The sequence below is a fragment of the Phoxinus phoxinus genome, assembly GCF_949152265.1.
Source record: "Phoxinus phoxinus genome assembly, chromosome: 8".
In the NCBI taxonomy this organism is placed as follows: domain Eukaryota; kingdom Metazoa; phylum Chordata; class Actinopteri; order Cypriniformes; family Leuciscidae; genus Phoxinus; species Phoxinus phoxinus.
The window spans coordinates 28,950,866-28,968,990 of NC_136883.1; the positions used below are offsets into that span (position 1 = coordinate 28,950,866).

The window sequence follows — 18,125 nt, forward strand, 5'->3', positions numbered from 1 at the left end:
AACAGCATTTTATATTGTATTCAGCTGCACTGACACTAAATGACACTTGTCCACCACAGTGATTTCATGATTGCTTAACCATTTAAAATGACTCATGAAAGAATGTGGGTGCATCACAGAAGAGTATTACAGATTATTTAACTCTTACAACTTGTGACGTAAAAATGTACAAACAAAGGAAGATGAATAATGTTCCAACTGTCAATGAATGATCTCACTAATTTGCTTTAGGTGTTGATACTAAGCTGCAGGAGGAAAGTGGAATAACAAACAGAGCGATGTAATCAAATAAAAGCACACAAAGTGATGATGCAGATGTGCACATGCTCTGCAGAAACAAACCTTCTTATGCGCACAGATGGGGAAAGTCCTTCATTACAAGTCATCTTTCCATCAAAGAGGAACCATTTCAACAGATTTATTCTCTTTATCAAAATAGTTTATTTAGAAGCTTTTTTTCTGTCACAAAAAGCTAGACGGAATTATTCCTTATCTCCAGGCGTCCCCATTGCAGCCTCTCACACTTTCAACTAAAAATGAGGGACAAATAAAATGGAGGTTTTCACTTGAAAAGCTAGGGGAGGGGGAGGGGGGGACAATGCAGAATCTTAAAAAAGCAATACTTCACATCACTGTCATTGGTTCTCTAGGATCATACACTTTAAGCAACAGGTATTGTATCATCTGGCTTTGTAGTTGTACATGGTGAAAAACAGTAATGGCTAAACACATGGTGGCGGATACACAAAACCATCAGTTAAGGTGGACTTTTCAGACTGTAAAGGCCTCTGGAAAAGCCGTTCTAGATTCTGATTGAGTAGGACCGACGTCAAATGCGCAGATGCATCCAGGATGGTCCAAACACCTTAAGTATACACCTGTCCACAGCAACTCGCCCCATAAAATAACAGGAGTGAGGAAAAAGCAACTAGAATATGAGTGAGAAGGGATTGTGGCAGGATGAAGAGCAAAAATGAGCATTGAATGTACAGGGTATTTTTTTTTTTTTATCTTTGAGACACTACAGTAAAGATTCCATCCTCCTGTGAAAACAAACAAGTGAACAGCGCCACTTCTCAACTTTATCACATCGATATAAAATCTAGACAACCTCTCTCTGAGGGCAAAACAAGCAGAAATGTAACTGCGGTCTCTTTTCCCTAGGATATTTATGCGAGACATCCTTAGAGTTCAGAACGGCAGCCATTTCCCCATTTCTGGCAAACACTGGGCAAAAATGGATGTCCCAGAAGTTGGATGATGCCAGGTTTATTATTTCCCAGGGATTTTTGCCCTTTTGCGGGCTATGGCGTCCTCGACAGCCTTTAGCTGTTTTAGCAGCTCCTCGCGGCGAGAAAGGGTGCTGCTCGGCTTGCCCGACCCAGAACTAGAAGCCGAGCCAGAACCGGATCCCGCCCCGGGCGCAGGAGGTTTACCTGCAGACACGGCAGCAGGGCCTTTCCCAGAAGACTTGGGTGGAGGAGATAGAGGACGCTTCCTGGAGAGAGAGAGAAGAATAAAGAATTACAAACATGGGATATTTTAAAATCTTTGGTCTTAGTCACACAATGATAAAGCTTTTGTTATAAACCACCTTGATCCACCGTGCACCAAAAAAGGGAACTAAAGCGGACCAAACATGGGGATTTTTTAAAATAAAAGCTGGACTAATAATAACAACTCAACTTAAAGAATGAGAGACATCTGTACGTTATCTATACAAACATACCATATCGAGGGCAATTAATAGTTCTCATGCAAACAAATCAAATGAATACATTTACATACAAGCAAAAACATTTTCAGACAAGAACTTATCAATTGATGGAAATCACCATACATTTGAAGGTATATTCAGAAGAGTGTGACAAAAGAAAGTGGCAGTGGGTACCTTTCTCCTTGTGGAGGCATGGGCCGAGGACCCTGGCCTTTGGGCCGATCCATTCTGGGAGACAACGGGGGTCGCCCAGGCATTCTCCGGTCTCGACCTATGGAGAAATCAGAGAGTGATGCTTGAGGAACTGAGAGAGCAGATTGTAATGTGGTGCACCTCTTATTTCTCGACATTCTTTGAGCAAAGAGCTTAAGCACGACAGTATCTGCTGGGATATCAGGTTTCTGGAGGGGTTTTCTAATGGACAGTAAAGGTGTCGTGTTGTTTACCTCTGTCAGGTGACAGCGCTATCCTCTTGCTGAGAGGCGAAGGGGGTCGCTCTTTATCAGCAGGAAAGTACCTTTTCCTATTGCCTCTGTCGGTTTGCTGCTGGTCAAAGAGGAATAAAGAAGTCATTGATCCATCATGCACTTCTACACAGCTGCCTGCACGTGAAAGCGCCTTCCCCATTTACCTTGTTTAACAGGGTGAGTTTGATGTCCTTGTGAGAGCCGTATCCTCCTGGAGGACCCATAGGCGGCGGGTGCATGGGGTGACCTCTGTTCCCAGATCTAGGCATGCCGGAGCTGGTTTTGGGGGGGAGACCGGAGGGGTCCACTCGTTTCCGCTCATCTCTGAAAGGCTCTTCTTTCTTTGGCGGTTTTCCTTGAAAGGACACCACATAACAGTTACCTATTTTAGGTCGATGCAACATTTCTAATTTTCATTTAAGTTTTTAATCTAATATTTATATTTTATTTAAGTTTTAATTCAACTAACGGAAAAAAAAGTTTTAGTTTACAATAACAAAATTATATGTACGTTATGGAGTCATACTTAATAAAATGCGACAAATGCTCATCAAATGTGACAGTCACTGAGCCAAAGTACCTCTCTCTTTGTTGGGGCCCCTGTCCCGTGGAGGGCCCCTTTCTTTGCGGGCATGGCCTAGAGTGGGTGATCGGGAGCTGGCGGAAGACACGGGGCTGGCCAGGTCAGCGTACATGTCATCGGAGTCAGCGCTCCTGACCGAGCTACTGCTGGAGGAGGCGGACGATACAGATGACACACTACTGACCGACAGAGACCTGCGAAACCACACAGACATTCTGTTATAACATGATATTTACATTTGAACTTTTCAATGAAGACTCTACTGTCTGTGTGCATCCCATACCTAGACTTGTGCGATCCGGAACGGGACCGGGAGAGTGAGGCGGAGGAGGAATGGGATTTTGAGCTGGAGCCAGAAAAACTGCTGCCACTTACACTGCCACTCACTGTTCGCCTGCAGGAGAAAAACACAATGAAATGTTGGTCAAGCACTGGAGACAGAATAAGTGAAGTTAATAAATGGTGCAGTTTAAGAACGAACCGGTTTTTACAGTTACAGACTTTGGTTGGAATCTTTCACTGAATTAACTGTTAAAATACTGTTCTGAAACAGTATTTTAAAACCATTTAGCGGGCTCAATTTTTGTGATATCAACTTCAAAAGTGGAAAGCAACTTGGTTAGATAGGCATTGATTTTAATAGCAAATTTTAAAGTCCAAATTATTTTGTAAAATATATTTTTGTATAAAATAAATAATTAGTTCTGCTTTAAAGTAAACAAACTTTTTACACTTTCATTTTCTGACTTTCACTTCTGCAATAATCTGCTGAGTTGTCTTGTTTAAACCGAGACCACACTTAGGTCGGGTCTGTATAACAAAGCATGAATTACATCCATTCAAGTTCCGATCTATTCTCAAAAAAGGGTGGTGACAGTTTACAGTTTAAGGTTCATTCAGACAACAGAACATTTATGTAATCATTACAAATATGCAAGTGAAAAATCCACAGGAAGAACAAAGCATCGGTGTCACATTTATCATTCTTCTGCGTGACAACCGAGAATGTTCCTCTTTGACAATAACTATAGACAGTAAAACATTTTTTAAATGGAAGCCAGTTCTCATAATTAAAATGAATATACATAGAGTATGTCGAAACAAAATGGTAACAGATACTACATATACTTCCTTAAAATAAACACCATTTAAGCACACTAATTATTTTACTAGTTATATACACTACCATTCAAAATAAAATTTAAAAGGTCTAATGATATTTTCGTTACATTTATATGAGTACCGGTACTACAATATCTGAACAACTGACATGCATCTGTTTAACACAAAAAGAATAGAGTTACTTTTTTGTCCATATTCTTTTAAATTTTCTGTCTATAGCATTGTCTTCTGTATGTCAGTGTATACACACTCTCCAGCCACGGCAGTCAAACGCCAAGGTGACGTTGGTACAACTTTGCTTTTAAAAATGGCTAAAATAAAAGAATAAAACACTTTTCCCTTAATAATAAACATAATGAGTGCAATTGTTTTCATTGATGTGCAACCTGTGCATATCGGTTAACATCTCAAAAAAAGTGTTATAGGTTTCATGACCTTTTAAGTTGTTCAAGGATTTACCCTTTTCCCTGTTGCGTTATAGAGCTGATACAACATTATACACCCTAGTTTTTCACAGTACCCCTGCATTCAAAGCGGCATCTTCAAAAATCCAAACCTGGGAGCTGCAGTGCAGTTTTTTTAGGACGAGGTGCAATTTCATTTCAGAGCGATTATTTTTTCACCATTTTAAAATGGTGAAGGCGGCAAATATCTTGTAGACATGGCCAAATAAAAACCAAACAACCACACACAATACCCAACTGCAGAGCAAGAACTTACAAGTTTTGCATGGGCAAGCACCAGCCACATATCCAGATGTATCAAATGTGTCCTAAACGGCAACAGCATCTGGCCAAATGCCATGACATAATGAAGTTATGATAACGATGACAAGTCAACAATAACTTCTTTGTGCTGAGGCATAAGAACCAGTGGGACAGGAGATTTTCCTGAACACACACACAGGGTATTCCACATCCACAGTGAAACTTCACTCTCACTGCTACAGATCACAGAACTGCTCAGAACGGATCACATGCTGCTTCCCTATGCTGAAAAGTGCCCTTTCTAGACACTCTCTCTCATACGCGCAAAAACACAGACATGCCGTGTTCAGCCTAGAACACTGGTCACTGGGTAATGGTTCATATTATGCAAATACACTCAAAACACAAAATGTCAACAAAACACAAACACACTATCAAGCTAGAGATGCATGCAGCTAACAAATAAATTAATGAACGTGATAGGGGTCTTGCTACAAGATCCAAAATGACAAAATTATTGTTAATAATAAATGCATAAATTATCAAAAACTGTCAAAAAGACCACTTTTTAATGTTATGGTGCTTTTTTGTCATTTTGGAGATTGACAATCCCAGTCCTCATCACCTCATGTGTCACTTTTTGTATTTAGCAAAAGAAAGAAACGTGTAAAGGTTTGGAATAGTGTTAAAATACTGAAATTTCCAATTTCGATACAATACTTTGAAAAATATTGATACTCGATACCATTTTCGATTCCACAGAGAAAACTGCCATACACCGCCATAGAGGTAATTTGTTACCTCATCATTTTTTGATAATTTGTGAAATTATGTTGTAATAGCTTACAGCACAGGGAGGCTTTATTTGAATTGCTGAACCCCATTTACAAAAAAACAACAAAAAACATGTAAATAGTTGGTAATAAAGTAAGGACAAATTGCAAACAACAGCACAAATAAATACAATAGAATAAAGAGACAAATGAAAAAAACATGGCTTTAAGTTTTTCAGGTAGGTCTAACAGTAGTATTCACAAAGAAATACTACAGAAATGAAAGTAATCAAATATAAAATAACACTAGATAGTTTTAATGTAACAGAATAGTTATGTAACAGATTAATGCTTACAATTAAAGTTACAAAAGTTATTCAGTCAAGAGCAGAGATTGATTTTCTTTGTCTTTGGTTCTTTGATTAACCTGACAGACAGCAGCAGAATTATTAGGCTGCTGTCACTTTAAGAGTTTATGCACAGATCCAATATACTGTTACACTACATGTGTCTTCTCTCAACTATTTACATTCCAAAACATACTGTATTTACCAGAATTTTTGGCAAGATGGGAATTTTGATGTATTTGACCATTTGAGCGCAATAAGCCACAAAAATAAGTCAATTTGGTTCTCGCGAGCTGTTTGAGAGACGGCTTTATGAGACCGCTACTTATATAGATCAGTGATGCACGCATGGGAATTAGTAAAATGATGCTCAATAATGGCCATAATAGTTTATGTCAGTGGTAGAATGAACGTAACGTGTGCTGTACCTTCGAGGTGGGTTGTGCTGTTGACGTTCTTTCTTACGTCCTTCTCTCATGTTGGGGGGTTCTCTCGGTTCTCTGGGTCCAGGAGGTCTTCCAGCTGGACGGGGGTTGGGGGGCTTTCCTGCCTCTGTGATTGGCTTGGGTGGTTTCCCCGGCTGTTCAGGCAACAAGGGACTGGGCATCATTTTGGGAGGTCCTTTCTCCCTGCGAGGAGGGGGCAGTGCACCAGGCTTCAACGGGTGGCTGAATGAAAATATGCATTTTCACGTGCATGCAGTGAGTGAACAAAGGGGTTCTGTTCTGACAACTACAGTTAGAAACAGCCAAAAGGCTAAGCCGCAGTGTTATTGATTTAATTGGCTGTGCTGATATATATTAGAAGTACACAGCTGTTCAAAAGTTTGGGTTTTTAAAAGTTTCTCAAAGTCGTACATTACGCTCACCAAGTCTCAAGGTGTTTGATTAATTTTTTTAAATACAGTAAAAGTGAAATATTATTACATGGCTGTTGTCTATTTTAATATAATTAAAAAAGTAATTTATTCCTGAGATGGCAAAGCTTTTTTTTTTTTCAGGATTCTTTGAGGAATAGAAATTGAAATCAAAATCTTTTGTAACATTATGAATGTCTTTACTGTCACGTTTGATCAATTTAATCAGCATGTGATCAGCTAAAGAAAAAAAGGAAAACCTACACCCCCCTGACTAAAAGTATGTCTTTCATAAAGAAGGAAAATCTTACTAACCCCAAACTTTTGAATGTGTATATACCAAATGGGTTTTGAAAACATGAGTGTGTGCATTTACCCTTTCACTGCAACAGGAGGCTGCTCAGCTTTGTTTTTATTAGTGTTTCTTGGGGTTGCCGAGGGGGTTGGTGAGGGTGAGGAAGAGAAGGATCGCGATCTAGACAATGGAAAATAAAGTGATTGATTAATAAAAGCAAATATTCACAGCAAAACCCAGCCATTTATAAATGTGGTATACTAAATATTCATTTAGTCATTAAAGCAGCATGACAAAAGCATCAAATCTTGCCTAGAGCGGCTTCCACTGAAAGAGCTGTGCTGAGAGGAGTGACTTGAGTAGGAACTCATTGAAGACGACCGTGAACGAGATCGGGAACGGGAAGAACCAGAACCAGTGAACGACGAGGACCGGGATGAAGACCTGGAAAATTGGAGAAATAAAAGCACCATCCTTTAAAAGCAACTTAAAGGGCAGTTCACCCAAAAATGAAAATTAATGTATTTACTCGCTCTCATGTAATTCCAAATCTGTATGGCAAAAAAATATATATATTTAACCACATAATGAAAGTCAGTGGGGTCCAAAACAGTGTCTTTGATTGTATGGACAAAAAAATATCTATCTAAATATCTTTTTATGTTCCAAAAGAAAGAAAGTCAGACAGGTTTGGAAAGACATGAGGTTAAATGTAAATGAACATTTAATAAAAAACAATTGGTAAACGATACCTTTAGCCAGCAAGAAAACTATTATCTTACCTAGATGAATTGGAAAGAGACACTGAGGATCCAGAGGGCCTGTGTCGCCTGCGGCCACGGGGAGGGGAGCCCATGAGACCAGGTCTTCTCCTAGGGGATTTTGACCTGCGCCAGGGGTCCTTCCATTCATCTGGCCTCTTGGTCAGTGGGACCATCTCCTTCTTAGTTGGTGGCTCCAATGGCCCTCTGAAAAGAACAGCAGAAGAAGTGGATTTAGATAGAATGCACCTATAGTTTCTTCATCCTGACATACATTTTTAAAAAAAATTTTTTTTAAAGAAAACCACTGTTGAATTTCCATATTCTCTGTAGAAGAAAGAAGCTGTGTCACTGACATCGTAAAGTCGGCACAGATTTGTCATCACCTCACTGAGACTCAACAGAAGTATGAGTCTTCCTTGTAAAAAATATCTGTTAATTTCCTGAAAACAATAGACCCCCCCCCCCCCCAAAAAAATATACGCATGCCAATTGTCATTATAAACTAATACATTAAGTAATGTTATTATCAGATGTCATATATTACATACTTCACCATGTTTAAGTATTCACAGAGTGGTGGAGTTGCAACAGTGATAAAAAAACTTACGAATTGAATTATTTATTGTAAAATGAAAGTAAACTCATGACAATTCAAGTCAAGTAATTTTACACGAAGGCAGCAGACTATATCCTCTTCACTGACTTGGTAGCGATACAACTATTCATCAGGAAGCTAGAGCTGCCAAAAAGTTTCTCGTAAGAAGTGTTCTTCATTTGTATTGATTCATGGGACAGTCTTATGCAAGTCTTTGTAACCAAAAGTACATGCAAGAGTTTCCCATTTGTTCCCACAAAACAGACCAAGAAATGTAATTTAGTCAGCTGTTATTCAAAAACAATTGATTAGCTCTATGCTGCAGTATTAAAATACTATCATTGGTCTCTTTAGCCAACTTAATTTCCTCTGGGAAATTTAGTGCTCTGAGTTCCCATGTGTTTCTTAATAATTAAATAATAGCCGCTGACCTTACAATGAAATTGACCAATTCTATGGATAATATTGCAGCAAATGTAACATGCCTGAGTTTTGGTTGGCTACCATTCAAACACCATACCAGTAAAGGGAGATGACATCAATGATATAGAAACACTACCTTGTTTTAAACACTTGTTCTCTGTTTTATCTAGTATCTAGTTGTCAATCTTAATTCTCTTTACTTCCTGCAGAAGAGCATGAAGATTTCCCCTATGCTTCAGTTTAAAGGGGTGGTATAATGCCCTTTTCACAAGATGTAAAATAAATATCTGATGTCCCCAGAGTGTATGTGAAGTTTTAGCTCAAAATACCCCACAGATATTTTTATATCGCATGTTAAAGTTGTCACTTTTTGAGGGTGAGCAAAAACGCTCCGTTTTGTGTCTGTCCCTTTAAATGCAAATGAGCTGCTGCTCCCGGCACAGGGGGCGGAGCTTCAACAGCTTGTGTTCTTTTACCTCACACAGACACACACTAAAAATATCAAAAACTTTTAGCCTTTTATGTTCAAATCGGAGTCAGAAAGATGGAGAGACTCAAGAAGAAGTGACAACATAGACAACATTTCTGAATGGTTAGTTGGTAAATTTATGCAGCTTGTGTAGTTATTTTCTAGTTATTGATTAGCATATTCTGTCTTGATAATCTATAAATCGTGTTCAGGGGGCGGGGTTTATGTACATTTTAGGGTTAGTGATGTCACTAACCCGGGAGGAATGTCGTGTAGTCCATACCAGCCGTTTGTTGTAGTCCTTAAAAAGCAATTTCTTTAAAAGCAAATATCTTCCTTTGCTTTGAACTTTGAGCGTTGTGACTTTGCAGATGTTGTTTATGCTCAAACAGCAACATTACACACTAACTAAAGTTAGAAAAGTGAAATCATAATCAACCACCCCTTTAAAGAAATAAGAAACTAATATATATATATATATATATTATGTGTATAGAATTTTCATTATAATACAAATGTTAATAACATTTCTAAAATATGCCTTAATATTTTTCAGTTATTATTGGCTCTCCAATAATCCCATGTGTATGTTCAATTTCTCTGGGAATGCATAACTTGAGCTGTGCTCAAAAGACTTTACTGTGTTCCAGTCCATAAAATGCAGTAAGCAGACCTTAGCGTCATATTGCCTGACCAGCTGGCCCTCCAGTAATCCCATTTCCAAGTTTAATTTCTCTGGATATTCCTGCTCTATTTTCAAGAAAGCAGTTCAGGCAAAAGTTAGAGAGTGGGAGTTTTTGAAAAAGTTGCACATTAAACCTCTGGTTAATTAAAGATCATTATATTACAGAATTAGTCAAACAAAGGATATTCCACATCATCTATACTTAAAGTATGCCTTTAAATGACTAACATGATCCAGGCTAGGACCTGGAATGTCCTTTTGGGTGACGTCAAAGTAAACAAAGCTGAGGCAGACCAAGTATTGCAAGGTGTCTAAAAATAGAACAGGCAAGCGGAGCTATTTTTAGATGTGAAATCTAAAAATCTTAGCTCACTTTCCTGTTTGTACAGAAAAAAGGAAGAACATCCTTCCGTGAAGAAATACTCGATACAGAGCAGTAACATGGCAAATGCCCAATAAAAATAAAAAAAATGCAAAAGCACAATTAAGTAACAAAACATAGGAAGATGTTATCAAAATAAATATTTATTAAAAGTATTACTTTTTGAATATCCTGTTTTAGTCTGTAATATGCCGACGTTGGTATAAGTAGCAGGTAATACACTAGAAATGTACAGTTTTCTACAATCTTGCTGAGAACGTTTCTTTAGCAATTCGCCAATCCTGCAGCCTCAACAACTGTAGGGAAACTACCCTTACAAGATGAACACAATACCAATAAAACAAGATTTACAAAGAAAATGAATGTGTTAAAATTAGGGGTGTAACAGTTCTCTGATAAAAAGATAAGAAAAAAAAAAAAAAAGTACCGTTCCCTCCTAGGGGTCGCTTTAAGCTTGACGTCGACTAGTCGCGTTGATCATGTGACACTATGATTGTCACCATCAAGTGTGTGGAAATACTTCACTAAAAGATGAAGCTTGCAAAGTAAGTCTGTCCTGAAGTACAACAAAAAGTACAAGTGCAATGCACACTAATCTGAAAAGTCATCTGCTAACGTTAGGTGAGGAATGCAAATCATCAGGGAGAAACCTTCGCAGGGAGTTTGATTGACAGGCGATCTGATCAATCATAATCCGCCATTTCTGTTCGACAAACCAGTTAAGCGAGTTAGATTAACGTTGGAGGATTTAAACTTGAAAAACGGAGTGTACTGACGCCTTTCCGCAGTTAAAACAACATTCCTTCTTATGTTCATTCATGTTTATTTGATGCTATAATAATTCTTTATAAATTATTCACAAGATTCTTTGGGTCATGCAGAGGATGGATACCAATTTTCTCATAGTAGTCAGTCAAACTTGCTATCCGCCATTTTGATTTTCTTTAAAAACCCACTTTTTTGAACACCGTTTGTCCGATTTTCACCAAATATGAGTCAGACCATCTTCAGACTGTGCCGATAAAAAGTTAAGGATTTCGTGTAGATAAATGAAACCGGTTTTGTATACCGCTGCAACAAATTTGAGGCACGGTTCCAAAACGATTCTGAGGCTGTATCTCTGCAATGCTTTGACATATTGACACCACACTTTGTATGTGTCACCGTCACCTTACTCTGACCACACCACATGAAATTTGCCTCTTTTTTTGCCTAAAATCATCTTAAAACGTCTTTAAATGCTTGTTGCAGTTGGTCTGATGCTCCCAGCCATGCTGGCATGACTTGTGTTCTTTGTGCTTGGGCATGATAATTGCTGCTTGCAGCTATATTTCATGTCTGGTATCATTTTAAATCTCATAGGAAAAACCACCGTTAAGATCTAGAAATTGGAGTAAATACTGTATGCAACTGGAGACAAACTCCACCCAGGTCTTTCACACAAATTGCCTCCTGTATGTAAATGAAATTCATCTTCCCACAGAAATCAAAGAAGAATCCTCACCACTAACTTACAACCCCCAGAATGAGGTGACAAGATGTTTATAATAAACAAACAACACCATTTGGTAGTGGTGATGACCACTGACTAGAGACAGTGTTGCTTTATTCAAGTGTATACAGATCTATTGAGACTAAATAAAGTACTTTAAGATAGAGCGCACATAGGAGCAGCCATCTAAAGTATTAGTCAATTACCTCTGTCTAGTGACCAATAATCTTGAGTTTGAAACCATGCAACCCGTCCCGCATTAAACGTCCAGCGCGAGGCTCTAAGCGACAGATTGCTAATGAACGAGTAAAATATAAATAGGGTTAAACGGAATGATCAAACATTTATTCAAACATATTCATTATCTAATATTATTGGAAAAAATTCATAATTTGCTGTAGATAAAATAAAAGAGGTTATACATAAGGAAATGCATTTAATTGTATCTTGTTGGTTTGCATAAAAAAGACAGTAACACGCAGGAACCCTTCTGCCATGGATCTGGCTACTGTCCTTGGACCAGTGCGTGGACCTTACAATCTGATCAGGCGGATCAATTGACCGCACCTAAAAAATACACTTTTGTGCTATTCTGGGCAAACAGTACAATGCAGACATCCCAACTTGCACAAAGTCATTTCAGGGAGTCAAGAAATGGGAGAGGGAGTCCGGTTCTGATTTCTTCGTTTCGGGAGAAGAGATAAAAGCCGGCGCACATGCACACACACGCAAGATCTCTCGCTCTCTCTCTCCAGATTCCGGGAGATTTTAACTCATTTGCGGGCATCAGGGAGCCGCTAACAATATGCGGGAGACTCCCGGAACTTCCAGGGGGACTTGAGATGTCTGACAATGTATTGCTTCATGCCTGCAAACAAAATTAGACCGTCATGAAATCTGATCTCTGCAGAGAACAGTGAAGGACATGTTAATTGTTGACTGAAGTCATTGCATTGTTCTCCTAATAACAGGAACCAGATTGCAAAAAAGTGTAACCCAACCTTCAGCGGATGATGAAACTTTCAGTCACACCTCTTTGAGCAAGTTATAAAGGCGTTCTGTACTAAAATCAGACTCGCACAGGAAGAAAGGATAACAGGCTGCAACAATGTAGCTCGGCAGATAAACACAGGCTTACGTAATTAACCTACAATTCCAACTACAATATACACTACCGATCAAAAGTATTATAATGTTTTTGAAAAGTCACTGGTGCTCAAGGCTGCATTTTATTGATCGAAAATATAGTATTAACAGAAATATTATTACAAATTCAAAATAGCCACTTTCTATTTTAATCCATTTTAAAGCTGACTTTTAAGCATCATTACTACAGTCTTCAGTGTTACATATCCTCTAGAAATCATTCTTATATACAGAAACATTTCTTCTTATACAAAGTTCAAAAGAACAGCATTTATTTGAAATTGAAACCAATATATTTTTTAACATTATAAAAGTCTACTGTCATATTTGATTAATTTAATGCATCTTTGCTAAACAAAAGTATTACTTTACAAAATAGAAAAATCTTACAGATTACAAACTTTTGAACAGTGGTTTAACTTCTCTCATTTTAAACCACATTATTAATTTATTAACACTACACACACAAAAAACAATACATATTGTTAACGCATTATGAGAAGAATGAAACCTCCAAAATTGTATCTGGAATGTTTCTAAACGTGAGCACATGCCCAAGGAATAACATAATATTTCATCATCGCTTCATGAGGGCATGTGTTAAATGGCCCCAGCCAGGTGCGTTTATCTCATCAAAACCAGCATGCTGTCAACAGGAAGACACCTGACCTCTAACCTGGTTCATGTAATAATTTGTCCTTGACGTCATATTGCATAGTGTGAGCAGGCTATATATGAATGTTGTGCTAAATCAGACAGTTCCTCAGGGAGCTTCAGGCCATAAATCGCAGTTAACAGAGGTTAGCAGCGGTATCATCTGACAAGCTACAATCCTTTACAATAATCCTTTACAAGTTAAGCCACTGCAAAATGTAGTACTAACAAAAGGAAAGAGACAGCACTTGTTCACACATGTCAAAATAATGTGATAAAATATCTAGAAAAGCAAAGTGCAGGGCTGTCCCAATTGATTGCACCTTAAAATATTTTCTGTTCACTCATTTCTACTATTCTGGGCAAATATCTCAATGCATTACTTCATGCCTGCAGACAAAATTAAACAGTCATGAAATCATATCCCTGCAGAGGACAGAGGGCGACATGTTAATCACTGACTGATGTTAATCACTGACAAAAGCCATTGGATTGTTTTCCTTATGATTGCCCTAGGAAAAAAAAGTGTAACCCAACCTACAGCGGATGATGAAACTTTCAGTCACACCTCTTTGAGCAAGTTATAAAGGCATTCTGTACTAAAATCAGACTTGCACAGGAAGAAAGGATAACAGGCTGCAACAATGTAGCTCGGCAGATAAACACAGGCTTACGTAATTAACCTACAATTCCAACTACAATATACACTACCGATCAATAGTTTTGTAATGTTTTTGAAAAGTCACTGGTGCCAAACAAGGATATATTTAATACAGTACAAAATACAGTAAAAACTGAAATATTGTAAAATATTACAATTTAAAATAGCCACTTTCTAACACTTTCTTCGGTGTTAATATGCTGTTAAATTATTCTAATATGCGGATTTGCTGCTCAAGTAAAAATATTTGTATCAATCTTGTAAAGACTTCAGCTGCTTAATATTTTTATGAAAACCATGATCATTCTTTTCAGGATTTTTTTTTGATGAATAGAAAGTTCTGAAACCTTCAAAGAACAGCATTTATTTTAAAGTGACACGAAACCCCGTTTTAGCCTGGTTTTTCACATCTAAGCTTTGAAAAAGACTCAAAAAATTATTGTGTAAAGCTGTGAAAAAGTGGGAGTGTAGAGGCTGGGAAGAGGGGAGAAAACCACCAATAAAACAGACCTGCTCATTACTACAAATTAATATTAAAATAGGAGCGAATAAATAAATAAAGAATAGAAGTCAGTTGCTTTTTTGGTTAAAATTTTTGGTCTACATTATTGTCTTCTGTGTATCAGAATAATCCTTCATGATCAGATGTTGCATCAGTCTCCTTATTTGCACATACATTTCATTTGAAGAAAATATGAAAATATTGAAAAATGTGTGCGCATACATGCCACGGTGCAGTTTCATGTTTGGAGCAGGAGAGTATGTGAAATATATCAGTAAAAACCTGAAACACGCTTGCTCTGATCCGGATACGAACTGTGATCCGCGTTGCCAGTAATTTTAAACAAATCACAAAAATCAGAAACCGCTCTCATACGCACTTTGCATGTTGTTACAAATTAAATAGCTACAGGCATATTTTCTGTGTGTTAGAAGTCAAATTAGAGTTCTGACCTCATCACAGGGAAAATGTAAACAACACTTTTGTGCAGAGGTGATCAAACACCGCCGAACAGGTCTTGTCACATTTGAATTATCCGCTGTGATGCGATCTCATGCGTAATGCAGCGCAGTGATTGGACTAAATGAGTCTATTCTCATGAATAATACCGAGAAACTGATGACGTAAAAGTATACTCTCCAGCCACAGCAGTCAATCACAACTCCAAATTAACCTTTCATGAAGTTGGTTCAACTGCTTTTCAAACTGGAAGAACAAAATAGTTTAGGGGGAAAAAAAAGAAAAAAAAAATTCCCTTAATAATAAACGAGTGCTTGTTGTTTTTAATGACGTTAAACCTGTAGGCTACATTTCTGTTAACATCTCAAAAAATGTTTTAGGGTTCCATGACCCTTTAAATACATACTTTTATATATAAAAGTCTTTACTGTCAATTTGATGCAACCCTCACATGAATAAATGTATTAATTTCTTCTTTTTTTTTAAACAAGTTTATTGAAACTAAACTTTTGAACACTGGCGGGGAAACCAATTTGTGGGAGTCTGGTCTACTCTGTCCTATGGCTTATTTTGGACATGAAGTGAATGGATAGACAAAAAGGACGAAGAATAAATTCTTATTAATTTTACATTCTGCCGAATATGCTTTAGTTTAAAGTAAACAAAAAAACTTCCATCCACATGTACATTTTGCATCAACTAACTGCAACAAGTTCTATATAGACAAACTCTCTGACATCTCACATGTTTACAAGGAACAAATCTGAATGAAAATCTCTACCATTTCATCACTTCACCCTTTACATTAATCACCTTTGTGACGTACAATGATGAAACCTACAATGTCAACATGAAAAATGACGCAGAAGCACAATTCCAGTATTGCAAGAGCTGTCTGGTGAAAACAGGCAAACAATACAACCGGTTTTGTTGACTAAACTATTATGTGCTATAAATAGGAAAAAGTTGTTTTGATTTTTAACCTCCATTTATATTATTCCTGGCATTGTTCCAGTTCCCTTCGCATTTTTTCATCACAGGTGAAAAATGTTTAAGTACACAAGAAAACGTGACAATGAAAGAAACCGTAGAGTACATGATGTATGAACAAAGTGGTGAAAACCACAGAGTAACTGCCAAGTCAACAAACACTCATGGCACACACAACACAAACCATTCAACAGTTCAATTAATATTTCAAAATTCCCTGACATTATGGTGAAGTCTGGAATATCACATGTAGCCAAATTATACAAATTACGGAGAAGCAGAACAATAGATCAATACAAAACAATGAAAGGGGCGACACAGAGGAATATACCAGACACCAACACAATGGAAAAGAGAACACGGATCAATTCCTCTTCTGGCCACTCCACATCTTTGGACAATCCTGATTTCCATTTAAAAACAAACAACAACAACAACAACAACGACGACAACGACGAGATACTTCACAATAAACCTACAAAAAATATTTGGATTATGACTGTCAATTTAAAAAATGTATTGTAAAAAGCATGTAGTGCAATAAAAACATTGACAATTAACACTTTTTAATCGCAACATTTTTTACAGAATTTTGCGTGTGTAGAGAGAGCGACACTCGTCATAATCTGAAAACCACGTCCACCAGGGGGGGCAATCTAACTGTCGTCATTGACTTTGTATTACGTGAAGCTGCCTCCTTGTCATTTCTGACTTGTAACAAAAAACGAAATGTCTGAAAGCTGCCATGTGACAGGATGTACAGAAAAACAAGCTAAAAAAACCCCCACAGAACTATGTTTTTATAAGCTGTCGACTCAAAAAAAAACTAGCATTTAAGGACACAAAAGTGGATACAGGCAATAAGAAGTGAAGCATCTTAAGGTCCTTGCACACTGAGTCCGAAATTTTCATATTCATCATCCTAGAAATTCATCACGCACAGAAACTTTGCACACTGAGTCCGATGCGTGTTAATCCGTTGTGAAAAAAAAAAAAAAAAAAAAAAAAAAAAATAATCACAAAACAATACAAAATTAAGTCTTCAAACAGAGAGCATGATTTTGTTGTTCTCTCTTCTAAAAAAAAGATGAACAAAAGAGGATATATTGGGTCCATCCAACAATCCTGAGATTGCATAAAGAGGAAGGAGAGTTCCACCTTATTATCAACGAGCTGCGGGATAATCCCGAGCGATTCAAAGTTTACTTCAGGATGTCAATGGCTCCGTTTGACGCCCTGCTAGCGATACTGTGGCCACATATTAAGAAGACCAGCAATTTCAATGAACCAATTTATCTGAACAGTTCTGAATTTTTGTCATGTATGCTTGTATGGTGGGTGGCTCTGAATTGTCAAAACACCTCCCAAAATGCTTGCTACGGACACGAAAAACGCAGAAAAACGAACCTATTCCGAATTTTATTATGACGGACAAAAGGCAGTGTGTAAACGTGATTGACCCAACGTGAGGTCGTATTTTATTTTTTAACATGCAAAAATTTTGGACCTTTAAGTTAATGTAAACAGTTGGGAGAAAATCAGAATGATCAGATCCAGCTGATAATCACACATTTTGATGATTCAAAAGATGTGCGCATGCTCACGGCGTGAGAGGCGAATGTGAAAGGCTGAGCAGCGATGGATTCCACCGGGCTTCAGTAAATTAATAATGCGTTTACATATCTTATTTAATAACCCTAATAACAGTAGCTGCAGTTCAGTTTGCATACTGCTGCTCTCCAACTCTCTTCTGAAATTTTCTCTCTTCATTAAAGCTCCAGTGAAGGGTTGCCAGATAACACATAAAAGCCACTTAAATACAGAATATAAATAAACAGATATGGCAAAACTGTACCGGGGGGGGGAAATATATAATATAACTAGTATTACAAATATCCTAAAAAAATTAAATTAAAATGGCAGGAAATGTAATTTATGTAATTATGTAAATGTAATTATGAAAAAACGTTTACTATCAAATATTTATACATTGATTGATAAAGTTTAAATTCAACAAAACTTTAAGTAAAAAACTT

The 18,125-nt window shown here is 37.5% G+C and overlaps 1 protein-coding gene across 13 annotated transcripts in view; it reads right to left on the reverse strand.

Annotated features, from left to right (window-relative positions):
* Positions 1–71: 71 nt before the first annotated feature.
* zc3h18 (zinc finger CCCH-type containing 18) overlaps positions 72–18,125 on the reverse strand; it is a 30,891-nt gene continuing 12,837 nt past the window's right edge. For 4 of the 13 annotated variants that reach the window (XM_079621489.1, XM_079621495.1, XM_079621496.1 and 1 more), the window contains exons 10-19: positions 7,650–7,835; positions 7,180–7,311; positions 6,949–7,047; positions 6,145–6,384; positions 3,051–3,161; positions 2,765–2,961; positions 2,349–2,539; positions 2,164–2,263; positions 1,892–1,988; positions 72–1,498 (exon numbers count right to left, since the gene is read on the reverse strand). In XM_079621489.1, coding sequence (XP_079477615.1) covers positions 1,273–1,498; positions 1,892–1,988; positions 2,164–2,263; positions 2,349–2,539; positions 2,765–2,961; positions 3,051–3,161; positions 6,145–6,384; positions 6,949–7,047; positions 7,180–7,311; positions 7,650–7,835 — 1,579 coding nt within the window. In that variant the 3' untranslated portion in view covers positions 72–1,272. The remainder of the gene's footprint in view (positions 1,499–1,891; positions 1,989–2,163; positions 2,264–2,348; positions 2,540–2,764; positions 2,962–3,050; positions 3,162–6,144; positions 6,385–6,948; positions 7,048–7,179; positions 7,312–7,649; positions 7,836–18,125) is intronic. The other 9 variants (XM_079621490.1, XM_079621500.1, XM_079621491.1 and 6 more) reach the window with 3 other exon arrangements.